The 23863-nt window shown below is 45.7% G+C and overlaps 1 protein-coding gene across 8 annotated transcripts in view; it reads left to right on the forward strand.

The window, feature by feature from the left end:
* The first annotated feature begins 4309 nt into the window (after positions 1 to 4309).
* PER3 (period circadian regulator 3) overlaps positions 4310 to 23863 on the forward strand; it is a 62697-nt gene continuing 43143 nt past the window's right edge. For 5 of the 8 annotated variants that reach the window (XR_009007653.1, XR_009007654.1, XM_057543803.1 and 2 more), the window contains exons 1-9: positions 4685 to 5092; positions 5522 to 5667; positions 6523 to 6638; positions 7871 to 8072; positions 12466 to 12517; positions 16455 to 16597; positions 18021 to 18099; positions 20176 to 20282; positions 20550 to 20706. Coding sequence is in view for 6 of the 8 variants with exons in the window: in XM_057543803.1 (XP_057399786.1) it covers positions 4914 to 5092; positions 5522 to 5667; positions 6523 to 6638; positions 7871 to 8072; positions 12466 to 12517; positions 16455 to 16597; positions 18021 to 18099; positions 20176 to 20282; positions 20550 to 20706 (1181 nt within the window). In the remaining 2 variants the exon portion in view is untranslated. Of the gene's footprint in view, positions 4440 to 4684; positions 5093 to 5521; positions 5668 to 6522; positions 6639 to 7870; positions 8073 to 12465; positions 12518 to 16454; positions 16598 to 18020; positions 18100 to 20175; positions 20283 to 20549; positions 20707 to 23863 lie in introns of those variants that run through there. The other 3 variants (XM_007170046.2, XM_007170049.2, XM_057543787.1) reach the window with 2 other exon arrangements.

The raw sequence follows: 23863 nt of genomic DNA on the forward strand, positions 1-23863 counted from the left end.
CTCCAGTGCTTGTGTTGCTTGTAGGGGAACAGCTGAGCCTGGTCCAGGTCCTCAGGAAATGGCGCTCCTTGCTGCTCCACCGGCCTCTCCCTTACAGACCCCGAGTCCCCTTCCTCTTGCTCTCTCACCGCTCCCCTCCCTGAGGACTCTGAGCTCCTTGCATACCACTCCCCATGTGAAGCGTGCTTTTCAGTAGAGGCGATGAGTGGGGAACTGGCTTTCTTATGATTCCTAAAACGTTCAGAATTTGGCTTTTGAGTTTCTTAAATATATGGTCTTTCAGAAGTGACTTGTATAGAGCCGGCCGGTATGTGCTGGACCAGGTCGCTGCCCACGTGGGGCATGGGAAGATGACTTGGGTGGGAGAGGGACGCCTCTTGTTTTCATTCTGCATCTTTCCCCTTGAATGTACTTCCACTCTTACTCTGCAAGCCCTAGGGAACGATATAATATGGGTGGAAGGAGACTTGCTTATGTTCACAATAAAATGCCAGTTTTCAATAAAATGCCAGTTTTCCTGGGATAAACAGGTTGACGTTTTTCCATTGCCTTGGATAGACAGTCACTGCTTTTCTTGTCTGACATGCGATCGTGTCCCTGGGAAAGTACTAACTGTAGAATCGTGCCTTTTGTTCAGGACCATGATATAATGAAATATGTATGAACTTTTGGTGCCATTTTCAAAGGAAAATCTACCGTAAAGGGGCTCCTCTTTCTCTGCTTCTCCCTTAAATGTCAGGGTTCCTTAGGGACTTCTGTTTCCATTCTACTTACCCTCCCCAGGCAATCTTATCTGTTCTCATGATCCCTCTATTTTTTAAATGGAATGGTTCTTAAGTAACCACTTCTTTTTTTTTTTTTTTTTTTTGAAATTCACGTTCTTTTTTTATTTATTTATGACTGTGTTGAGTCTTCGTTTCTGTGCGAGGGCTTTCTCCAGTTGCGGCAAGTGGGGACCACTCTTCATCGCGGTGCGCGGGCCTCTCACCATCGCGGCCTCTCTTGTTGCGGAGCACAGGCTCCAGACGCGCAGGCTCAGTAATTGTGGCTCACGGGCCCAGTTGCTCCGTGGCATGCGGGATCTTCCCAGACCAGGGCTCGAACCCGTGTCCCCTGCATTGGCAGGCAGATTCCCAACCACTGCGCCACCAGGGAAGCCCGATCCCTCTATTCATTCATCTGCTGATGAGACCTGGCCTGTTGGACATAAGCCTCTCAAACTCAGCGTTCACCAGACAGAAGGACTCATCCCCTGCCCCATGCTCCTCCTCCGATCATTCACAGTGTCTGTTCCAGAAATGGCGCCGTCACCTACCCAGTGACCACACCAGCCAAATCCACTGGACTTGCTGCTCTTTTTGGTCACCATCTATGTCACTCAGGATACGCTGGAGGTATGCTATGTACCAGACACCTCCCAAATCGCCACGGCTCAAAGTTTTTTCCTTGCTTGTGCTCTGTGTCCCACGCCAGTCAGCAGGAAGGCTCTGTCGTCAGTCCCTGGGGGGTGGGGTGAGGGGACTTCCTGTAAACATTCGTTTCCGGTTATCACTGCGGAAGGAAGGGACCGGCAGGAATTGTGCACTGGCTCTCAACGCCTGCGCCTGGAAGTGGAGCCAGCAGTTCTGCTCACGTTTCATTGGCCAAAGCAGGTCAGGTGACCGTGGCTCACCTCAGAGGTGGGAGGGAGTCCTGTCTGTCACCCAGGGGAGACATGGAATGTTTGTGAACATCTTCCTTTGTGTCAACAACTTCAAAGAATGGGGGCAAATTCCCCGTGTCTTGCATTTTCTAATGACTTCTGTCTCTTACACGATAATTCTATATTTACATCACCAATAAAACGTTTCTTAAAGTATGGTAACTTTTTTATTGGTTCTGAATGATGATTAATTATTTGCTTTAAAATTGACCAGACTCGGGCTTCCCTGGTGGCGCAGTGGTTAAGAATCCGCCTGCCCATGCAGGGGACACGGGTTCGAGCCCTGGTCCGGGACGATGCCACGTGCCGCGGAGCAACTAAGCCCGTGCGCCACGACTACTGAGCCTGCGCTCCAGAGCCCGCGAGCCACAACTCCTGAAGCCCAGGCGCCTAAAGCCCGTGCTCTGCAACAAGAGAAGCCACCGCAATGAGAAGCCCACGCACCGCAACGAAGAGTAGCCCCCGCTCGCCTCAACTAAAGCCGGCACACAGCAATAAAGACCCAACGCAGCCAAAAATAAATAAATAAATAAATAAATAAAAAATACCTTAAAAAATAAGATAAAATAAAATTGACCAGACTGCTTAGTGCATTTAAAAATAAGCAAACTTATTTCCAACTGAGCAGCTTTTCATAGTAGCAGAAAATTCAATCTGTAAAAGTAGAATTTACCAAATAAACCAATTATGGCATAATTATTAGAAAATAATTTTTTTTTTCTCATCCTTTAAATAGCAGGCTAAGTGCATTTAGAAATCTTCTACTTGGCTTTATACCGCCAAGACGGACAATCCCCTGTTGGGAGAAGTGCCTGCCTCTGGCCAAGGCTCTGGATCCCCAGCCTCATGAAGGACTTCTCTCTGGCAACTGCCTCTTGTCTGCAGCCCTTCCCTCCTACATCATTCACTTCTCCCTTCTAATTGGATCACCCCATCACTTAATAGTGATGCCCACATCCCTCCCTCCAGCCAACAAATACTTTTCTATAGCCCGTCACAGCAAAATTCCTCCCTATGTCTCCCTGTAGTCATTGCCTCACATCCTACTTTTCTTCAATCCATACCACTGACACGTCTTTAACCAAGGTCACCATCTTGCTGAAGCCCAACAGGAAATTCTCAGCCTTTGTCTCACTCTGCTTATCGCCAGCATTTGATAAAGTTGCCAGCTCTCTCCGTGAAATGCTTCATTATCAAGCTTCCAGGACCCCACACTCCTCTGGTGTTCTTTCAACCTCATCTATGGCTCCTTATTCTCTGCTTGGTTCTCTGCCTGACCTCTGAATCCTCTGTGTGCCCCAAATCTTGGCCTTTGGCCCTCTTCTCTCTATCCGCACTCTCTCACTGACACCATTTCACCCATCACTGTAAACTCCATAGAGACTCTGACGACTGCCAAATGTAAGCTGTATCTCCAGCCCCGGCTTCTCCCCTGAGTTCCCAGCCGGGAGATCCAATTGCCTACCTGGCCACTCACTCCACTTGGATGTTTAGTGCACATCTCAAACACGGCATGTGGAAAACAGTTCTCTGTTCTCCCTTCATCAAAACCTGCCATCCCCAGACCTGCACTCAGTAAATATTTGCTGAATGAACGCAGTTTAACAAAACAGAGATTCAGAAGAGAGTAAGCATCATTTGGAAAACTAAGGTGGTTTATCCAATACCTACTATGAACAGTTACCACACTTCACTTTCCCCTCCTCTTATTTACAATTCCTTTCATTCATCCAACCAATACTTAAGATTTCTGATGTACCAGGCACCGCAGAGGGGCGGAGTTCTACGTGGCACCTTCCATTTCGGAGGAGTCGAGACACAAATAAAAAGAGGCTTCCGAAGGTGTGTTTTAAAGGCCTTCTCTACACCTTCCTTTCCCAAAATAATGTCTTTTACAGACACTTGTCTTCCTCCAGTTGCTAAGTGAATCTTTAACTTTAGGAAGACCAGGGAAATGTTTTAAGTTTCACTCTCAGAACTCCGCTTCTGAAAACCGGGTTTGATCTTTCCAGGGCTGCTACACTGCCGGATCCTCAAAGCCCCTCACTTAAGAGTCCGCGGGAGCGAGAGCAAGAAGGTCGTTAAGAAAAACGGAAACGACGGGAACCCGAGAAGACGCAGGGAAAGCGCTGGGACGTCTGCCCAGCGTGGTCCCCATCCACCCGCAGCGCTGCGCCGCTCTCCCCGACTCTGGAGCTGGGGTAGCCGCGGCCGCTCACGTGGAGGCCGCGCAGGCCCCGCCCACACCACCGCCCGGGGTCCGCCCCCTCATGACTGGCGGCTCCAGCGCCCTATCACTGCCGCGCTCGCTCCAGCGGCCCCCGGGGCCTATCCCCCGGGGCCGGGAGCGGGGCGGGGACTGGAGCCTCCTCAGGGCCCCTCCGCCCCCTCCCTACGTGCCAGCCGGCCGGGATTGGCCGAGCGCCGTCCTCAGTCCGACCCCCGGCGTTACGTAACGAGCTCCGGGACCTTTGCCCCGCTCACTCGCCTCCGCTTATGTAACCGAGGCGCCCCTGCGCGGGTCCCGCCCCCAGGCCAATAGGGTCCCGCAGAGCCGGCAGCGGCAGCCAATCGCGCGACCCGGGGGCGGGACCGCGTCACGTGGTGCGCGGGGGGCGCGGCGCCCGCGACCGCCCGGCACGCGGCGGGCCTCGAGACTGCGTGGGGCCCGGTCAGCTGGGCGAGCGGCGGCGCGCGGGTCCGCGGGAGGCGGCGGCGGCGGCGACGGCGGCAGCGGGTGAGGGCTCGGCCCGGGCGCGGAGGCTTCGGGGCCCGCCGGGCGCGGTCGCCCCGAGCCTGCCCTGCGCTGTGGGAACTTTGTGCTTCAAGTTGCCCCTTGCCGGGTCCGGGTCCTGGGTGCACGCCGACTCTCGGGGCGGTCGGGGCCGGGATCCCCCCGGGGCTGCCCAGCCCGCGAGCCACAGCCGAGCTTCCAGCATCAGATTGTGTTTCTCTTGACACTTGTCACCTTTGTTTCCACAGTCCCCCTCCAGGGTGGACCTCCCGTGAGCGGAGACGTCCAAGATTGCAGGGAAATACTGGGGAGAAAAGTGCCCCCGGAGGAGCAGAAAGAGTACCTCTACTTGCCGGCTTGTGATGACTGACATTTTCTCTGAGACGATGGCCTGGACCAAAATGAGAAGTACATTTCCGTCGCCGATCGCAAAGTAGCAAAGTAGCAGGCGACAGGCTGAGGACTGCCGGGCGAACGATGGATCCCTGTGAAGATCTAGAAGTGTCCGGTGGCAAATCTCAGGACTCTAGGGGGGGCCAGCCTCATGAACTTGAAGGACCACAGGCCAGCGGTCCTGAGGCGCTGGGGAAGGACTCTGCTGAGATGTGGAGCCGGAAATACCAGCTGCGGAGCAGATACGTGCAGACCAGCAACAGGTGAAATAACCTGATGTGTTTGTCGTTCTCTGCTGGGGTAGTAGAGGGGAAAGGCGGGCTTACATCTTTTTATATTTTGTTTGTAAGCCTAGGAAAAAGTTTAAGGAGACTCAGACAAGTTAGAATGAAATACCCTGGAGAAACTGAAGGAAATTAACCAAAAGGTAAAAAGTGGTTGAGGAATTTAGCTGACTCTAGGCTGAAGTGGGAATGGGAGAGTGGAAAATGCTTGATGTTTACCAATTTCTTTGCCTGGGATTCTCCACCTGTAAAAAAAAAAAAAAAAGTGGTAGATAATAAATCTGTGAACTAAATGAGCTGATCCACGTTAAGCGCTTAGAAAGCGGGCCCGGCATGAAATACGCTGTTCAGTAAAAGTTGACTTATTATCATCGAAAGTGTGAATTTAGAATCTTTTTTATCTTACAGTGAACCGCAAGATCAAAACAGAGTTTCCAAAGACCTTATTACGGTTGTCCAAGAAATGAAAAAATACTTCCCGTCAGAGAGACAGAGTAAACCAAGCACCCTGGATGCTCTCAACTATGCCCTTCGCTGCGTACACAGCGTGCAAGGTAAACGGGCTGGAGAGGGAATACAGGCGCGCACGGACCCCACTGCTCGTAAACAGCAGTCAGGCCAGGGCAGTTGTCGGCCTGGTTTTAGGCACAGAAATGTTTTGAGCTTTTTACGGTGCTTTATGTGAGATGTGCAAATCTACACTGATGGCATTAGCATCTTCGTTTTTCACATGAGCACTCGGAGAACCTTATTTGTGTCATAGCTTAGTAACTGTGCAGTATTTTGCTGATTTGTTTCGGGAGAGTAGAGCTCGGCATAAGCACATTTTGAAGATTCACTTTTTCAAAGAATATTGTCTTCTATGACTGTTAGGGGAAAAATACACTTGATTAAATACATTTACATTTCCCTGCCATAGACATACTTTTAAAATACAGTCATGATAGATCAGGAATTTACCAAATTAAAAACGAGTGGTTGTAAACATTTTTTTTCTTTTTATGACTTTTCAGACTTCTTCTCAAGGGATTTAAAAAATACACATTCTGTAGCACAAACCTCTGTGGCTTCATAGGTGGTATATAGTTCCTGAATCCTGGAGTAATGTTTCTGCCATACAGATTTCCTGTGTGTGTATTTGGAATTTTTGGTTTCAGTACCTTGTTTTGGTACCTTCAGTGTGTCTCATTCCTTGTAATCTGGAACATGCAGAATTCATAAAATTCCAAATCTCAAGTTTGTACAACTATCAGTATCTTAGGTGAAAGAAGAAAATGATCTGGTTTCAAGGAAAACATGCTGAGGTGTCCTCATCCTAAAAAACAAGCCTGCTTTTATACTGATAAAAAATGATTTCCTAAAGATACTGTTGTCACTGGACTACCTATTTATTTTCCTGTGTTTCTTAGCAAACAGTGAGTTTTTCCAGATTCTCAATCAGAATGGAGCACCTCAAGCAGACGTGACCATGTACAGTCTTGAGGAGCTGGCCACTATTGCTTCAGAGCACGCTTCCAAAAACACAGTAAGAATTCACAAATTTTGCCATATCAACCTGGGTGATTTTTCCTAACGATCTTATCTAGATGTAGATTTTTTAAAATAATAACTGAGCATTTCAGTAACCACAATTTGAGGTCAAGCATAGGAGAAAACTGCTAAAGAGGCCTTGTGGAGTTTCTCCTGCCTCAGCCAGAGAAAACATCTAAAAACAGGAAGCAGCACATAAGTCGTAGCTGGCCTTGGTTCGGTCATGAGGTGCCTCTCTCTCTTTAGCATCCCTGAGTTCTCTCAAATGAAGAAAAAGATAACACTGCAGAGTGATTTCCTGCATCTTATTCTAATCTCCGCATTGTTAATTTCTATTTATATCATTCTTAGTTCCAATACCTACTACTTCAAGTTGTAACACCTGGATTTTATAGAACAGGTGAGTTGAGATGCTGTCATTTTTTTGTTAAATTTTGGAAGAGATATTTAGTATATCTTTTTTGAATCTCTTCATGTTGACAGAATAATTGAGCCTCATGTTTTGCTGATATGATGGAGATTACTTAATTTATGTGTAGACCTCAACATAATTGTAACTTAAAGATTTTATAATATTGGAGCATGAGCTATCCCTAATGTTACAGTGTTTATTTTACTAACTGATGTGTTTGTAATACTGTAGTAGGTGCTGTGGAGATTTAAGGGGAAAAAAGTTTAAGGAAAACATTTTCCCTTTAAGATCTTCAAAGTAAATCTAGAGAGGAAAACATATGCCACTTGCTAGCAGGTACAAACAGTGGCCGATTATAAATAAGTTATGTTTATGTCTAATGGAACACATTAGAGAAATGATTCTTATGTAATGAGGTTTGTCAAAGACAACATCTTGGAGCAAGTGAATCTTGAGCTTGGTCTTGAAGCCTGGAATATGCATGGGTGAAGAGAAGACAGTCCTTCCAGGTACAGTTTGCAAAGGAGAGGGAATCAGAAGTATATACAGTGTATACACTGTGTTTAGTCGGTGTAGAATGAGCTGGTGCATTTTTGGCAGAACTTAAACCTTCAGAAGGAACAGTGCAGGTTTTACAGCGATTTGTTGCCTTTGCAGAGGTGTGTGTGTGTGTGTGTGTGTGTGTGTGTGTGTTTTAAGCTATTGATCATGGTATTAAGCTATTGATTATGGTAGACATCTAGACGAAATTTATTCAGGGAATATTGCCAGTATGTATCTCAATATTTTGCGTTTATTTTAAATATTTTTCGTAGGATACCTTTGTGGCAGTTTTTTCATTTCTGTCTGGAAGGTTAGTGCACGTTTCTGAACAGGCTCCTTCGATCCTGCATTGTAAGAAAGAGTTCTTAGAGTCCTCTCATTTCGTTGAACTGCTTGCCCCTCAAGACGTGAGGGTGTTCTACACACACACTGCCCATGCTCAGCTTCCTTTCTGGAACAACTGGACCCAAAGAGGTAATGGGACCAATATTCAGATGTTTATCTTGCCTAGTAAAGATCAGTTTCATTCTTCCAGAAATAGTACACAAATGAATGCATTATTCAGAACATGCAAATATGTAGTTTTTCTTATTTCTTCATTTTAAAAGTCAGAATGTGATGAAAATAGCATTTTAAATGCTGCTAATAACATAAAGATCCAATAAATTTGTTTTCATTTAATCAAGTTAGTTTCACAGACTATATGCTATAGATATGGTGTGTTACAGCATAATGTATAGCAGGTTAATTGCTACAAAGTGTCTGTTGTTAATAAAATTAAATGTTTTTCCTCTTATACTGACTTCATTATTTCTCTGCTTTGCTCTGGAGGTAAGCTTCTCAAAGTTAGATCCCTTTCCAGTTTTTCTTCTCCCTGAAAGTTATGAATCTCATCATTTTGTTTTCCTTCTGAAAGACTGCTTTTCCTGAACTGAGGGTGGGGAGTGGGTTCCCACTCACAGTTTTCTTTGTGTTATTCAGTCCCATGTAATCTTTCATTCATTCATTCATTCTTTTTTTTTAAAATATTTATTTATTTATTTATTTGGTTGTGCCAGGTCTTTGTTGCGGCAGGTGGGCTCCTTAGTTGCAGCACATGGGCTTCTTAGTTGCAGCAGGTAGGCTCCTTAGTTGTGGCTTGAGGGGTCCTTAGTTGTGGCTCACGGGCTCCTTAGTTGAGACATGCGAACTCTTAGTTGCAGCATGCATGTGGGATCTAGTTCCGTGACCAGGGATCGAACCTGGGCCCCCTGCGTTGGGAGGGCAGAGTCTTCACCACTGCACCACCAGGGAAGTCCCATTCATTCTTTCTTAAGTCACCCTTTATTCCCTATTTCATATTTTTTGTGAAATGTCTCTTAAACAACTTAGTAAAGATCAACTTTCTTTTTGATCCCAAAGCCTTTTCTCTCATTTTTAAAGAATTTTGATTATTTTTATTATGGTAAAAAACACATTCACAAAATTTACCATCGTAACCATTTTCAAGTGTACAGTTCAGTAGCGTTAAGTACATTCACAGTGTTGTGAAACAGATCCTCAGAACTTCATCCTGCAAATCTAGAGTTCTGTACTCATTCTGGTTTTTAATCCAGTTCTCAGTCCAGTGAAGAACAGTGTTATAGCCTTCTTTTTTCAATCACAGACCCTTGCCCCATTCTCTGTGCACGTTTTACATAAGCTTCAGAAATGACACCTGTCACCCTTGCTTTCTTCCAGCTCCCCCTCTCCTTTTCCCATCATTCAAAAACACTGATTTCATTTTTCTTCCTCTTTCCGAAACACGTCTTTTCAACCTTTAATTGTCCACGTTTGTTTCTCTGCTTTTGTTAATCGTTTATTCATTCCATAGACATTATATAGCAGTCCCTGTGGGCCAGGAGCCGTTCTAGGTGCTAAGGTACAACAGTGAACAGAACAGACATGTGGTACCGTTCACCAGGTCTTTCCCAGTTTCCCTTCAGTATTGCCCTGTAGTCTCTGTCTGATCGTTTCACTTGTTTTTTTTTGGCTGTGCTGCACGGCTTGTGGTATCTTAGTCCCCCGACCAGGCGTCAGACCCACGTGCCTGCAGTGGAAGCGCGGAGTCCTAACCACTGGACCACCAGGGAATTCCCTGATCTTTTCACTTTCTTATCTTTGCTAATTACTTAATGGTATTTCCCCTACTTGTAAAAAACATAATAGTCCCTGAAATTGTTGTCTGTTGGACCTAAACATTTACTTGCTCCATAAAGATGATGTCCATTTAGTTTACTTCTCACACGATACTTTCGCTTTAGGAACCCCAAGGACCCACACCCTCCTTGAGGGCCGTTGTTTAGCTCCACACCATTTCTGGGCTGGGCTCATGTTACCTCTTTCTGTCCCTTCCTTTGAACTCATAGAGGGCACGGGAAGCTCTAAACTCAGCAGTTGCCAGCTTTGGCCCTGTGTTAGAGCACATTTCCACTTAGGCTTGTTGTACAGACCTCTCAGAAGGATCTGACCGTTGTTTCTTTAGAACACACTTCCAGAAACAAGAATTCGCACATTCCAGCCCAGGTGTGGAAGTGACAGCGGGCCCCCATCTACTGTTTTTGAGATCCCATAGGCTGGCTCTCTGTGTTACAGGACTCCTGGCGGGGGTGGGGGGCAGTTGAATTCAGGTGCCTGATACAATGTATAAGTAGTGTAAGTGAGTTCACCTTACAGCAGAGTTGCAGTATTTTTTTATGTGCAAAGAATGTTAAGCTCAGAATCTGAAGGTCAAAGAATGTTAAGCTCAGAATCTGAAGGTCTGAGTTTCAAATTGCATTCTGTTCCTTCGTGAACCTTGGAGGCCACTTGGCTTCTCACTGTAAAATGAGAATCGTCGTTTCTGACGAGCCTGTTGATACGGGGTTCCTGTGAGAGCCCAGCAGGCTGTGGGTTGCGGAAGGCTTGGAGATACTTGGAGCATCCGCAGCATAAAGGCTCATCTTAACTGCTGTCATCTATTGAACGGTTACTATCTGCCAGGGACCCTTCTCTTTGCTTTCGTGGATTAACTGAGTTAATCTTCACAAAGACCTTGTGAGGTGTAGGTACTGTCATTCTCCCCGGTGGACAGACACAGTAACTGTATTAGTTTGGGTTTGCCCAGAGACGGGACACTTACTGGGGGAGGGCGTGGCAGGTGGTGAGAGGAGTCCTCAGCCCGCATCGCCGGCCTCGCTGGAAGGAGCGAGGCTGGGGGAGGGCTGGGGAGCAGGAGCCTTGGGCTGCAGCGCAGATCAGAGAGCACCTGGGCCAGGCAGCCACAGGGGCCCATCCGCTGTCACGCGCCGGAGGAGCCCGGCGTCTCCATGGGATGGTCCTGCCTTGTTGCCTGCTCTGTGTGCGGGCACGGGGGGGGGCCGGGAGCAGCCCGCGGGAAGCAGGGCTCAGGCAACAGTCAGGTCCCTCAGAGCCAGCAACTGTGCCCTTTCTTAGCTGCCATGGTCACAGAGATGCCAAGGTCACACTGCCTGCAAGTATAGAGCCGGCCTTCACCTTGGCAGTGTGAATCCAGAGCCCCTCTGACCCCACGGCTGCTGGGACTGTGCCTTAAAGCAGGAGAACTGTCCTCAGACAAAGGCGAGCGTTTGAAGGTGTCACCTAGGGACGGTTCCCACCCATGAGAATCAGCTCAGAAAATCAAGGATATTTTTGAAAAATCTTTATCTTGACTTAATTCCTCCATAGAAACTCCAGAAACAGTTTCTATGTTAAGATGATAGCATATCTTAGAGTAATTAATTTCTTTAGCTTACTTTGTCAAGTTCTTTCTGTTATTTCTCACAGACATTCTGTAAGAACTTCTGGCTTCAGAATTCTGGGCCTGTAACTTTCATAGTTTCACGAATTACAGTAGTTTGGTCACTGGTCCCTTTACTTTTAAACTGGAGGGCTTTTTTTTAATTGTGAACATTTTTCTTGATTACTCAAAAGCCCATTTTCTTATTCTTCCTATGATCCTTTCCTTAGGAGTACAAACACCTGGACCATGTTCAGTATTTTGGTTCTTCAGAATCCTCGTTGTAGATGCTCCTTCAGTGTATATTTTTTTAAAAAATCTCCTTGGTTGTAAACATTTCCTTGGTTTCTATAACTGAAAACTTTTCACTCCAGTGAATAGATGCCCAAAAGATATATATTCAGGGAGTTCTACCAGACGAAATAAAGTAATCAACAAACACTTGGAAATAAGTTCAGTTTCCTAAGATGGGCAAATTTAAACGTTTCTGAATTACCACCTCACACATCAATAAAATAAATGCGAAGTCAATAAAATTGAAGCAAAACCTTTGGCATGAGGGGTGTGAGAAATTGTTATTAATGACACTGAATTGGTACCATCTGCTGGAGCTAAGTTTGCCAATATATGATGAGAGTCATGAAATGATATCATCTAATCTAGGAACACAGCTCTGGGGAATTTGTCCAAGGAAAGAAATGTATATATCCTCTACCTGAAAGCTCTAAGTAATCTGAATTCCCAGTTTTTGAGACATGTCCAAACTATTACAGGGGAATAGAATATTACCAGCGAAATAATTGTGTCGCAGGATGATTACGTTGACATTTGAAGCAGTGAGTCCGGGCAGGAGTAGAAATGCAGACAGGACTGCAGGGGGTGACAAGGAGAGGCCTCGGTCAGGTGCTCTCAGGGTCTCACCTGAGGGTTACTGTTCAACACGAAAAAGCCCTGGGAAAATACTGGATGGAACTAGATCTTAGTGAGGGAGGAGAGTCCTATTTTAATCAAGAGTAGCTCTGTCTCTGAAAAGAGCCTCCCGTTTGTGTAGTGACAGTTTGAGGAGGAGCCGCGTGGGGGTGGGACACTGACACGTGTGTTTGTTTCCAGCAGCCTCATACTATGAATTCGCTCCGGTGAAATCCTTTTTCTGCAGGATCCGGTGAGTATGGGAGCTCCTGGAGGCCAGGAACGGTGGAGTGGGCTCTGGTTTTATTTTATTTTTTATTTATTTATTTTTAATTTTTATTTTTTTTATTGACTGTATAGTTGATTTACAATGTTTCAGCTGTACAACAAAGTGGTTCAGTTATACGTGTGTGTGTGTGTGTGTGTGTGTGTATATATATACACACACATATATATATATATTCTTTTTCAGATTCTTTTCCATTATTGGTTATTACAAGATATTAAATATAGTTCCCTGTGCTATAAAGTAGGTCCTCGTTTATCTGTTTTATATATAGTAGTCCTTATCTGTTAATCCCAAATTCCAAATTTATCCCTCTGATTTTATTTGGCACTTATTTTGATTCTTTATTCAGCTAGGTCTGTTGTGGATACAAAAGACAAGACTTGGTTCTTGCTGCAAGAAGTTTGTATTTTGATTGAGGAGAAGATACATGTACTTATGAGAAAAGTAGATAATAATGCAATAGGGGAAGAGACCAGAAAGATCATTCTTAACCCAGGGGCATGTGAGAGTTACTGGACATTAAATATACTTCCAGATGACAGTTTTTTTGGGCTCTTCTGTTTTTGTTTGGTTTTTGTTTTTCAGTCACATTTAAACTTAATTTTTGAAATTTTGAACAACCTGAAAGAAAGCAAGATAGGTATATTTATGAGGACTTAAAAGGTTCAGTGACAGTGAACTAGAAGAAAAGAGATCAAAATTTTAATAGTAGTTGATTTCTGGTAGGATTTATTAGTGATTTTTTTTTTCTCTTCCAAATTTACTGTGATATGTTAATGTTACTTTCAAAGTAAAAAGAAAAAATGGTTTTAAATGACGTTATGATCACCAACAATAGTATTGAGGTTACTAAATGGTCTTGATATTTGGGGAAGAGAAATCCTTGTAATGGATCATTCAGACACTCCATGGAACTGAGGGGGGCTCGCGCTAATAGTATTCAAATGCTTGGGGAGGGATAACCTGGAAAGGTGTGCGTGTGTGGGGAGGGCCATGTAGGTTCTTTCTGTCACTCGCAGGTGAGTTGTTGTTTATGAAGATCTGAGAGCAGTGCCTGCCGCGTAGTAAGCACTCTATGTGTTTGTTATGTTGGTAGATATTTTCAGGTGCCTTTCCTGAACCAGGCACTGTTACGGGTGCTGGGATCAAAACAAAGTTCTGCCCTCATGGACCTTAGGTTCTGTAGGGGGGAGACCAATAATAAACAGCTGTCTAAATGTACACGTGTTGGCTGTGATAAGTTGTACGTAGAACAGAAAAGCAGAGTAAGGGGGTTCTGGGCAGTGGTTGCTGGTGTGCTCAGGGTGGTCAAGAAAATCTTCTCTAATGAGAAGCCTGAATGGGGCCAGAGGCCTGAAGGAGGTGAGGGAGCAAGTCGTAGACGTGTCTGAGAGTGTCTGAGAGACGAGCGTTCCAGGCCAGTGCAAAGGCCCTGGGGCAGAGCACGCCCAGCCTGTGGGTGGTGGGGGGGGAGGGGGGAAGAAGATGAGGAAGCAGGGGCCAGACCATAGGGCGTTTTGACTTCTGAATGAAATGTTTTATTCAGGGTAGCCACTTAATTATTTTTAAAACTTTGGGAATTTTCAAAATAATATAAAAGTAGAGAAAAATAGTACAATGAACTGATATGCACTGATCATTCAGCATTAATAACTTTAACCTCGTGGCCAGTCCTGTGTCGTCTGTGCCACCACCTCGGTCCCCCCACCCCCCATCTCATTATTTTGAAGCAAATCTGAGCTCTCTCGTCGTTTCCTCCATCACTGTTTTAGAATCTCATCCTAAAGAGAAGGTTCTCATCGTGCCCCGAGGTGCTGCCATTGCCCCTCTGTGGCCGGCGGGAGCCGCCAGTCAGCTAGGCTAGCTCCTGGCCTGGTGACAGTCCCCGGTGGTTTTGACAGCTTCCTTGATTTCACATTTGCCGTCCCAGGCTCAACCTAGACGGTTCCTGCCCCAGACCTGGGTCCATCATTTCTTCAGTGTCCCCCATTCCTTGTGCCAGGAAACAGCATTGCTCACCTGGAGGCCAGATCTGGGTGGGTGGTTGTTGCCATACGGTTTGTTGCTTCAGGACTGTTCAGTGGGTAGGGATAGGGCATTTTCATGTCTTAGAAGGAAATGTCATTGATCATGGAAGGCTCACGTCGGGTGCCGTGCAGAAGGTCCTGTGCTGGGGTGGGAGGTTGGAGCGGGGTGGGGGGGGCATGGCGCTGATGTGGTGCAGCTGGGAGATGGTGGGTCCTGGACCAGGCGGTGGAGGTGGACGTGGAGACACTTTCGATCTTCTGGGTATTTCTGTAGGGGAGACCTACCAGCATATACTGGTGGGTTAGTTTCAGGTGTGAGATAGAAAGAGTAGTCAGGTGACGTGGGAGTCTTGGCTCAAGGTGCCGTGTATTGGGGAGGAGGAAACTGTAGGACAAGCAGCTGCCTGGAGAGCAGAGGGGAGAACGTGTGCCTTAGTTTTAGGTGAGCGTGCAATGTCGACTAGAAATCTGCCTCGTGATGTTGACGAGGCGTTGGTCCAGGAGCCTGGGGTTCAGGGGAGGAGGCCGGGCTAGAGACAGATGTGCAGCTCATCGGCGTGTAGATGGCATTGAGAAGCTCAGGATGGGATGAGCCTGGAGAAAGCACTCACAGAAATGGGAGGGGAGCCACTAGCACAAGTACAGATGCTCGCAGGTGAGTGTCAGGGGAAGGCGCTCTTCTGAGCGGTGACCTAGGAAGCAGGGTCACGGCTGAGAGTGGAGGAGTGACAGGAGATGCTGGAGTTAGAGGAGGGAAGAGAGAGGGAGGGGGGCGGGAGCAAGAGTGCGGGTGGGGCCAGAGACCCCCGAACATCCGCGCTCGTGATGGTCGGCGAGGAGAGGTGTGATGGGCAGAAACGGGGGAGTGTGAAATACAGGTTGGGACGTTCGGGCAGCTCCAAGTGGAAACGTCTTCCAGGCAGCCAGGCTGATGAAACAGGATGGACACCTGTGTGGTTGTTGCAGCCCCCTCGCCCCCGGGAGCCTCCTGAGAGGGAGCGAGCAGCCTCCGTGCCGGTTGGCCGAGAGGGTCCAGCCCCGCCCTCTCCCCGTAGCTAGGCGCCGTGGCTGATGCTGAGCCGCACACCGGGCCTGCGCCGGGCAGCGGAGCGGCTGAAGCGGTGGGACTGAATCAGTCGTTTGAACGAGGGCGTAGGAAGGGCTGACGGAGGGCTGGCTTGGGGGCACGATCCCAGGGGACCTTGTTTCCCGCCATGTGGTACTTGGTTTAGACACACGAGGCAAGACAGGTGGCTGTGCCTGCCCCTCTTCCCAGCAGGAGCAGAAAGTCACGCTGAAATTAGTGAGCGGTTCACACTCACCTTGGTGAGCCGGCCCTCCAGAAAGCCTCCTACTCATCCAATAACAAACGAGTATCACTGCCCGTGGCTATTGAAAATTTAAACTAACGTTTCCCTCCTTTTAAAAATAAATATGTTTTGGACTTCCCTGGTGGCGCAGTGGTTAAGAATCTGCCTGCCAATGCAGGGGACACGGGCTTGAGCCCTGGTCCGGGAAGATCCCACATGCCGCGGAGCAACTAAGCCCGTGAGCCACAACTACTGAGCCCACGTGCCACAACTACTGAAGCCCGCGCGCCTAGAGCCCGTGCTCCGCAACAAGAGAAGCCACTGCAATGAGAAGCCCGCGCACTGCAACAAAGAGTAGCCCCCACTCCCTGCAATGAGAGAAAGCCTGCGCGCAGCAACGAAGACCCAACGCAGCCAAAAATAAATAAATAAATATGTCTAAACATTTTAGATTCGGACATGTCTCCCTTGGAAATTAGCAACAAAACATTTTCCCCGGCCTTGTTTCACCTGGACTAAGTGAACAGGTGAGGACCGGCACTGAACCATTTTTCTTCTCTTCAGTGGAGGTGAAGCCCGGGAGCTGGGGCAGCCTTACTGCCCGTTCCGGATTATCCCCTATTTGATTCACGTGCACAGCTCGGCCCGCCCGGAGCCTGAACCCTGCTGTCTCACGCTGGTGGAGAAGATTCATTCTGGTTACGAAGGTAGGTCAGGAGCGTCTGCGTTTAGTTCAGATGTGACGTGTCAGCACATCAGAAAGAAGCACGTGAAAGCCTGTTTACTGCAGCCACTGTCTTCAGCTTGGCCCTGAGCTGATTTTCCCTGACGTTTCTGTTTGCTGACCTTGACTTCCTGTGTGGTCATCTCCTTTAAGGACAGCATGGCCCAGGGGTCTGAGCGTAGACTTGGCCACAGATGCGCAGTCTTCTAATCCTTTCTCTCCTGGTGACCATCCTGTGGCCTTTTGCTTCTGTCTTGTGTGACAGAACAACATTGAAATTGTTGCATACAGAGGTCACAAGAATGAATTTATATTTTTTAAGTGTTTTGAAAGCCCCCTGAGTAAAAAGTATAATTTATGTCTTCCAATGGCAGAACAACATTGCTAAATTCATATATCAATACAGAAGCAGCTTCCATTTATCATTTGAAATCACAGTTGGTTCTGCTGTAATGTGACATATGCTTTCCTAAAACTTACCATCCTGTGCAAAAAAATTCACACAAACCACAGGGCTTATGGGAAAAATGAGTTTAGGGGCACAACACTCAAGTAACCATACATTAAAAATAAGAGGGGAATCTCATAAAATGGTAACACGGTGTTACACATTAAATGATGAAGAAATGCACAAGTGATACAATAAATGCGGCTCCCCACGGCGGAGAAGCCCTGCAGTTTGTTGTGGACATGGGTGTTGGAAGGGCTGCAGCTTGTGCATTACTGTGAGGAGTGAGGGGAAGGCGGACTGAAATCAGAGGGAAAGTTCCATCACCAGGTTGGACGGGCGTGGCTCAGGGCACACTGGTGAACAGAGGCCGCAGGTGGATGTTTCAGGTGTGTGCATGTTTCTTCACGTTCCTAAGTGACTCCATTCAACTGGCTGCTATTTTCTGCATTCACCTCGTGTTTCTTGCAAATGAAATCGTGCGTAAGCAAATGCGGAATTAGGGTCATGCTCAAATTGTTCCCTCGTGTATTGATCACTACGTTGTCAAAGCAGACTATAGCAGCACTGACCGTGCCAATTTTATTACAGATTAAATACGTCCCTATTGTACTGACGTTTCACATCCTATTTGCTTATTTGTATTCAACCACGAAATATGATGAAACGTTTTCATCCTGAACTCTAAATGACCCCAGCTTTGACTGTTAGGTTGTGATGGGTAAGCTATTCGATGTACACAGACTTTCTGTCTGTTTAAAATTAACTTTAGTAGGCATCACGTTTTGACCTAATTAAAATATGGTTAATAATGAAAGTTATTAGCTTTGGCTGCTCAAAGGCCAGGTCCCTAGGTGAGATTTCTGCCATGAGGTATAGAGTTTGTTCCCTCTTTAATATGTTAAGTGGATAGTTAATTAGGTATTTGCCTTTAAACCAGTCTTTCTGGTTTCCATAGCTCCTCGAATCCCAGTGGATAAAAGAATTTTTACCACAACACACACTCCCGGGTGTGTTTTTCTTGAAATAGATGAAAGGTAAGTACTTCTTTATGCCTAAAAGAAATTTGTTTCTGAAAATAAATAAAAATATTTAAAAGTTTACATAACGTTTAACATATGTTAAACGTAACATGATAGAGCTGAATCTATTCATTTGTGCATTTGAGTTTTGTTAGTTTGAAATTTGTGTTGTGTAAATTTTTTTTAATATTTATTTATTTTCCTTATGTATATTTTTTGACTGCGTCGGGTCTTAGTTGTGGCACACGGGGTCTTTGTTGAGGCACGCAGGATCTCTTCGTTGCAGCGCGCGGGCTTCTCTCTAGTTGTGGCGCGCGGGTTTTCTCTCTCTCCTTGCGGTGCGTGGGTTCCAGAGCGCGTGGGCTTTGTAGTTTGCGGCATGCAAGCTGTCTCACTGAGGTGCATGAGCTCAGGAGTTGTGGCATGCGGGCTTAGTTGCCCCGCGGCGTGTAGGATCTTAGTGCCCGGACCAGGGCTCAAACCCGTGTCCCCTGCATTGGAAGGCGGATTCTTTACCACTGGACCACCAGGGAAGTCCCGTGTGGTGTAAATTTTTAATGTACATATCTTACATGTTATAGTTCTAAGATTTACACGTTATCATATTTATTTCAAAGCTTTAGGAAAGTCAGAAATTATTTTTCCATTTTGCACAAGAGGACAATGAACGTGGACCACATAGTTTTAGATGACTGTGGTCCAAATGAGACCACGGCTCTGGCCTCCAAGTCCTATTCCAGTGTTATTTCCACTAGGCAGATGCTTCCCAAACAGTTTATGATGAATTTTTATTAGCCTGAAGTGAGGGGGGAAAAGAGAAAGAAAAATAAGGCAGATTTTTCTGTGTGTAAAGAACTGTTACTTATTTTGAACTTAACGTCCTTTCTGCTTTTTTTTTGGTTATTAAAATAGTCTTTCTTATTTAAAGAGTTAGTGACAGTACATAATAGTTGTTGCTTATTGTTGTTTTTTTAATACCTTTATTTGGAAAAACAAAACATTGTTATCCCCTGTTCGTACCCTCCATTTCCCCCCGCATTTATTTTAAAATTTTACTTATTTGTGAAATCTGAAAATCTGAGAACCAATGTACCGTACCACAGATAAGCATAAGCAAAAATGTCAGAAAACCTGGCACAGTTATGATACTTACTAATTTTGGTTTTTAAAAAATTTTAACATACAGGGAATTCCCTGGCGGTCCAGTGGTTAGGACGCCATGCTTTCACTGCCGAGGGCCCAGGTTCAATCCCTGGTCGGGGAACTAAGATCCCACAAGCCGAGTGGTGCGGCCAAAAAAAAAGCGTTAAAAAAATTTTTTTAACATCTGGAAATGGGTTTATTACTGTTTAGTTACCCTGAAACTAAACAGTAATTAGTGAGATACTTTGTATAATATAATCTGTAGAAAGTAAGAAAATTCTAGCTGAAGTTATTCTGAAAACAGCTTAAGTTTATTGCATTAGAAAGTATTTGTGAATTTGTACACATAGAAAATGTTTATGGAGTCAATTTTTTCTAAGTCATCTTGAGTGCCTGTACATCAGAATTTTCCCATGAACCTTTATCCTACAAATGGCTTTGTGACTGGTTGTCTATTTGATATCACCTTTTGGGAGACATTGTTTTTGTATAATTTTAATTATTCTGTATAAATTTGTAGCCTGCTTTATTCATTTAACATCATAAGCATTTTTCTGTTATGATGTGATCTTTGTAGACTTTTTAAAAGGCAGCGAAATGGAGGGCATCAGAGACCTTTGAGGAACTTGTTAACAATATAGACTCCTAGTCTTACCACAGAAATTCTGATTTAGTAAGCTTGCGGTGAGCCTGCAAATCTGTTTTTTAGAAGTTTCACAGGTGATTTTGATGCAATATGTCAGATGACCAACACTTCTTAGATTATGTATCTATTTCCCCACAATATAGGCACTTGGGTTGTTTGTAGCATTTATAAATGCTGTAATGAACATCTTTTGCATACCCTTTGTCATATTTAGAGTTTAGCTGAAAAGTACCGTTGAAAGTGTATAAGGTATGAGTTACTTGGTGCGTGTGACATGCTGCCTGTGCTGTGTCTGTGCTCAGAGCAGTGCCTTTGCTGGGTTACCTACCTCAGGATCTGATTGGAACGTCCATCCTGACATACCTGCACCCGGAAGATCGTTCTCTGATGGTCGCCGTACACCAAAAAGGTAAGGACCTACTTCTTTATAGGAGGACATTTTTTTTTCATGGATCTTTTTAAGTTTGTCATTTCATTTCTCACTAGAGGGCCTCACAAGCTCTAATCATTAGAGCTTAACCTTTAACCAGGTAAGCAATGTATTGGAACTGCTGAAACAATTTTTTTTTCTATTTTGACATTCTAAAACATTTACAAATAAATGCCTTAAAAAAAGACATTTGTAATCAATATCCGTGTTAAATAAATTCTAATTTTGTCTTATTATTTTATGTAGTCTTGAAGTATGCAGGCCATCTTCCCTTTGAACATTCACCCATTAGATTTTGTTCTCAAAATGGGGATTACATAGTATTGGATTCCAGTTGGTCCAGCTTTGTGAACCCATGGAGCCGGAAGGTTTCTTTCATAATTGGTCGGCATAAAGTGCAAACGTAAGTCAATAAGTTTGCGTATTTTCTAAAAAATCTTTTTCCAAATAATATTCTTTGGCCCATTGATTCCCCTTTGAATCAACTGACACATGAACTAAACGAAGGACAGGTTTTTTTCAGTGCTTCTGGAAGACAGTTTGGCAATAAGTATCAAGGGCTTTATAAGATTTCTACCTCCTTGGCCTAACGATTCCCTTATTGGAATATTCTAAAGAAGCCGAAATACAGAAAGCCTTATAAAGAAAAGACAGATTTTGCAGCATTTTAAAATTGTAATAGCTTAAATGTCTATCATTAAGTAGATTCTGAAATATCTACTTGACATGTTATTATATTGGTCGATAAAAATTTTTACAGAGAGTATATAACATGGGAAATTGATATATTAGATGATGTAAAAAGCAGCATACAGAATTTTTTATACAGTATGATTATAATTACATTTAAAGCACGAACAGTATGAAATAGGAAAAAGAAGATTAGAAGGAAATAAAATACACATTTTGGTTATGTGTGGATAGTGGGATTTTGGGTGAAGTTTTGTTTTTTCTCCTTTTCTGAATTTTAAGGTTCTCTTTAGTGAGCATGTAAAATTTTTTATATCAGCCTTCTGCTGTCAAATTCCACTTATATGTGTCAATTTTATTAAATCTTTATTTTTTTTTTTGATGTGGACCATTTTTAAAGTCTTTGTTGAACTTGTTACAATATTGCTTCTGTTTTATGTTTTGTTTTTTTTGGTGAGGCATGTGGGATCTTAGCTCCCCGACCAGGGGTTGAACCTGCACCCCCTGCATTGGAAGGCAAAGTCTTTAACCACTGGACGGCCAGTGAAGTCCCTAAATCTTTATTTTTAATATTTAGATTCTTTCATGTTTATTCTCCTGCCAGCATGGCTGACCCGAGCCTGCTTGATTGTTGTTAACCTGTCCATATAACAGCCTTGCAGAATGGATCCAGAGCAACCTGGACCACGGTTCTTGTAATCGGAGATACTCCTACTCCCTGGACTTTGTGGTCCATTTAAAATTGACCTAGAGGTTTCTCAACCGGCCCATAAGTTTCCTTTTGATGTCTATTTCTTTTCAGAGTGGAAATTATACTTAACTCTTCAGTGTCATGCTGAGATTGAGCAACTCTGTCTTTTGTATTTTGTTATACAACTTTGTACACAGAAGCATAAAACTTCTGTGTACAGAACAGTACATCTCCCAGTAAGAGTATTTTATCACGTGTAATATTGTGATAGAGTGATGTTTTGGCCACAGTGAGATAGGCCTCAGGTTGCCCTGACCTTGTTGTGCTCCAGGGTTTGGCCTCTCAGCAGAGCAGGTCTGCAGCTTTTATAGAAGAATCGGGCTCCTTGCCGCCCTGACTCATGAGGCTGATTTATGGTAGAAAACTAACTGGATAATTGAGGTAACGAATATGACTGCCAAGGAAGTGCTATTCATGCTGCTCAGAAAGGACTTTTTTTTCCCCAGTAGGGAGACCTCTTGGGAAATGAAAATAAAATCAGATGGTTGGGGACTTCCCTGGTGGTCCAGTGGCTGAGACTCTGCCCTCCCAATGCAGGGGGCCCAGGTTCGATCCCTGGTCCGGGAACTAGATCCCACATGCCGCAACTCAAAAAAGGTCCCGCGTGCCACAATTAAGACCCGGCACGGCCAAATAAATAAATAAATAAATATTTTTTAAAAATCAGATGGTTGCTTAGGATGAATATAGGAAACCCCAAAGCAAGTACAGTTCCTCTGATGAGACGTCCATCTGGGTGTCTGTTGACCGGTCTGAGTACCTCCCTGTCAGTGCTAGAGGTGCATCCTAGATTCATTCTCCAAGCCATCCTTTCAGTTCTTTGATTAAAAATATATGGAATAAGCCGACATATTAGTGCTCCCAATGTTTTCAGTGTTTTTTAAAATTACACCAATAATTGCATCTCAAGATCCAGGATTATGTGAGGGAAAGAGTTTAGAGGCTAGTAGGTATTAATTTCTCTCATCGAACAGTAATTATCTATTACGTTTATAAAATCATTTTAATGCATTTATTCCTTCAGTAAGTGCTTACGGGCCACCTGCTGAGTCAGGCGTTGTGCTAGGCTGAGGCTGAGGTTATAAACAGAACGGACGTTCCCTTTGCCGCCCACCGCGTATGGGAGAGCGGAAAACAGCAATGGCACTGTGACGTGCGGGCAGAGTTTTGGGAAGTGTGACAGTGAAGTAGGGAGGGGGCTGTGGGAGTGTCCGGCTCTCTTCAGGTCCTTCCCAGCAGCTCTGTGGGAAGGGAGGCTAGGTGCCGTTACCTCTGATTTTACAAAAAAAAAAACAAACCCGCATCCTGTGAAACAGAGTCACTTTCCCGGCCATCACTGAGGCAGGAGGTTGCAAAGTGGAGACGGACACCACATTTCCTTCTTTACTCCTAGACCCGTTTCCTGACGTCCGCCGCAGCCAACGCGTCATGCCGAGCTTGACACCATTTGATGAAGGTGGTGAATCCTTTGAGTTCTGTAATTGGTGATTGAAAGCCCAACTTGGTTTTGTCGGAAGGGTCACCCCTGGGAACATCCGCATCTCATAGCACAAATCAGAACGTTCTGTTTCCACTCAGCCTTGCACTTGAACAGCAGCCCAGATGCCTCCGGAAGACATTCAGGCTCACAGCACTCGGGGATGCACTTTAGCCCCCAGGGACCCTTCTGTGACGTGGGGAGGAGCTAATGGAGCGTGGGAGGAGCCTGACGCCCAGCGGCGGGTGGGAGAGGGCGGGGGCAGGGGGCGGAGGACAGGAGGGGCACCTGAGACGTGCCAGTGTCAGGCTGCCGTCCAGGTGCAGCTGGCCCTCCGCGTCCCGCATCGCGGAGCCGGTGCCGCCGGACCGGGCCTGGCGCCTCCCAGGGTCTGCTCTCGGGCGGGGCGGGGGGCACCCGGCGGGGGGCCTGTGCCGGGGACGCGGCCTCTTCCTGACGCCTCCTGTGACCCCGCTGGCGTCCCGCCGTTCCTGCTAGGAGTGTCTGTCTTTGGGGAAGTGTTGCCGCGTGTCTGAGGTGTGAGAGGCAGCGTGCAGGACGCGTAACAGGAAAAGGAGAGAGGGCCGGCTCGGGGGTCGGGCATGTGGCTTCAGACGCGACCCGGCCGCCTGGCCACGGCAA

The sequence above is a fragment of the Balaenoptera acutorostrata genome, chromosome 1 (assembly GCF_949987535.1).
Source record: "Balaenoptera acutorostrata chromosome 1, mBalAcu1.1, whole genome shotgun sequence".
Taxonomy (NCBI): Eukaryota; Metazoa; Chordata; class Mammalia; order Artiodactyla; family Balaenopteridae; genus Balaenoptera; species Balaenoptera acutorostrata.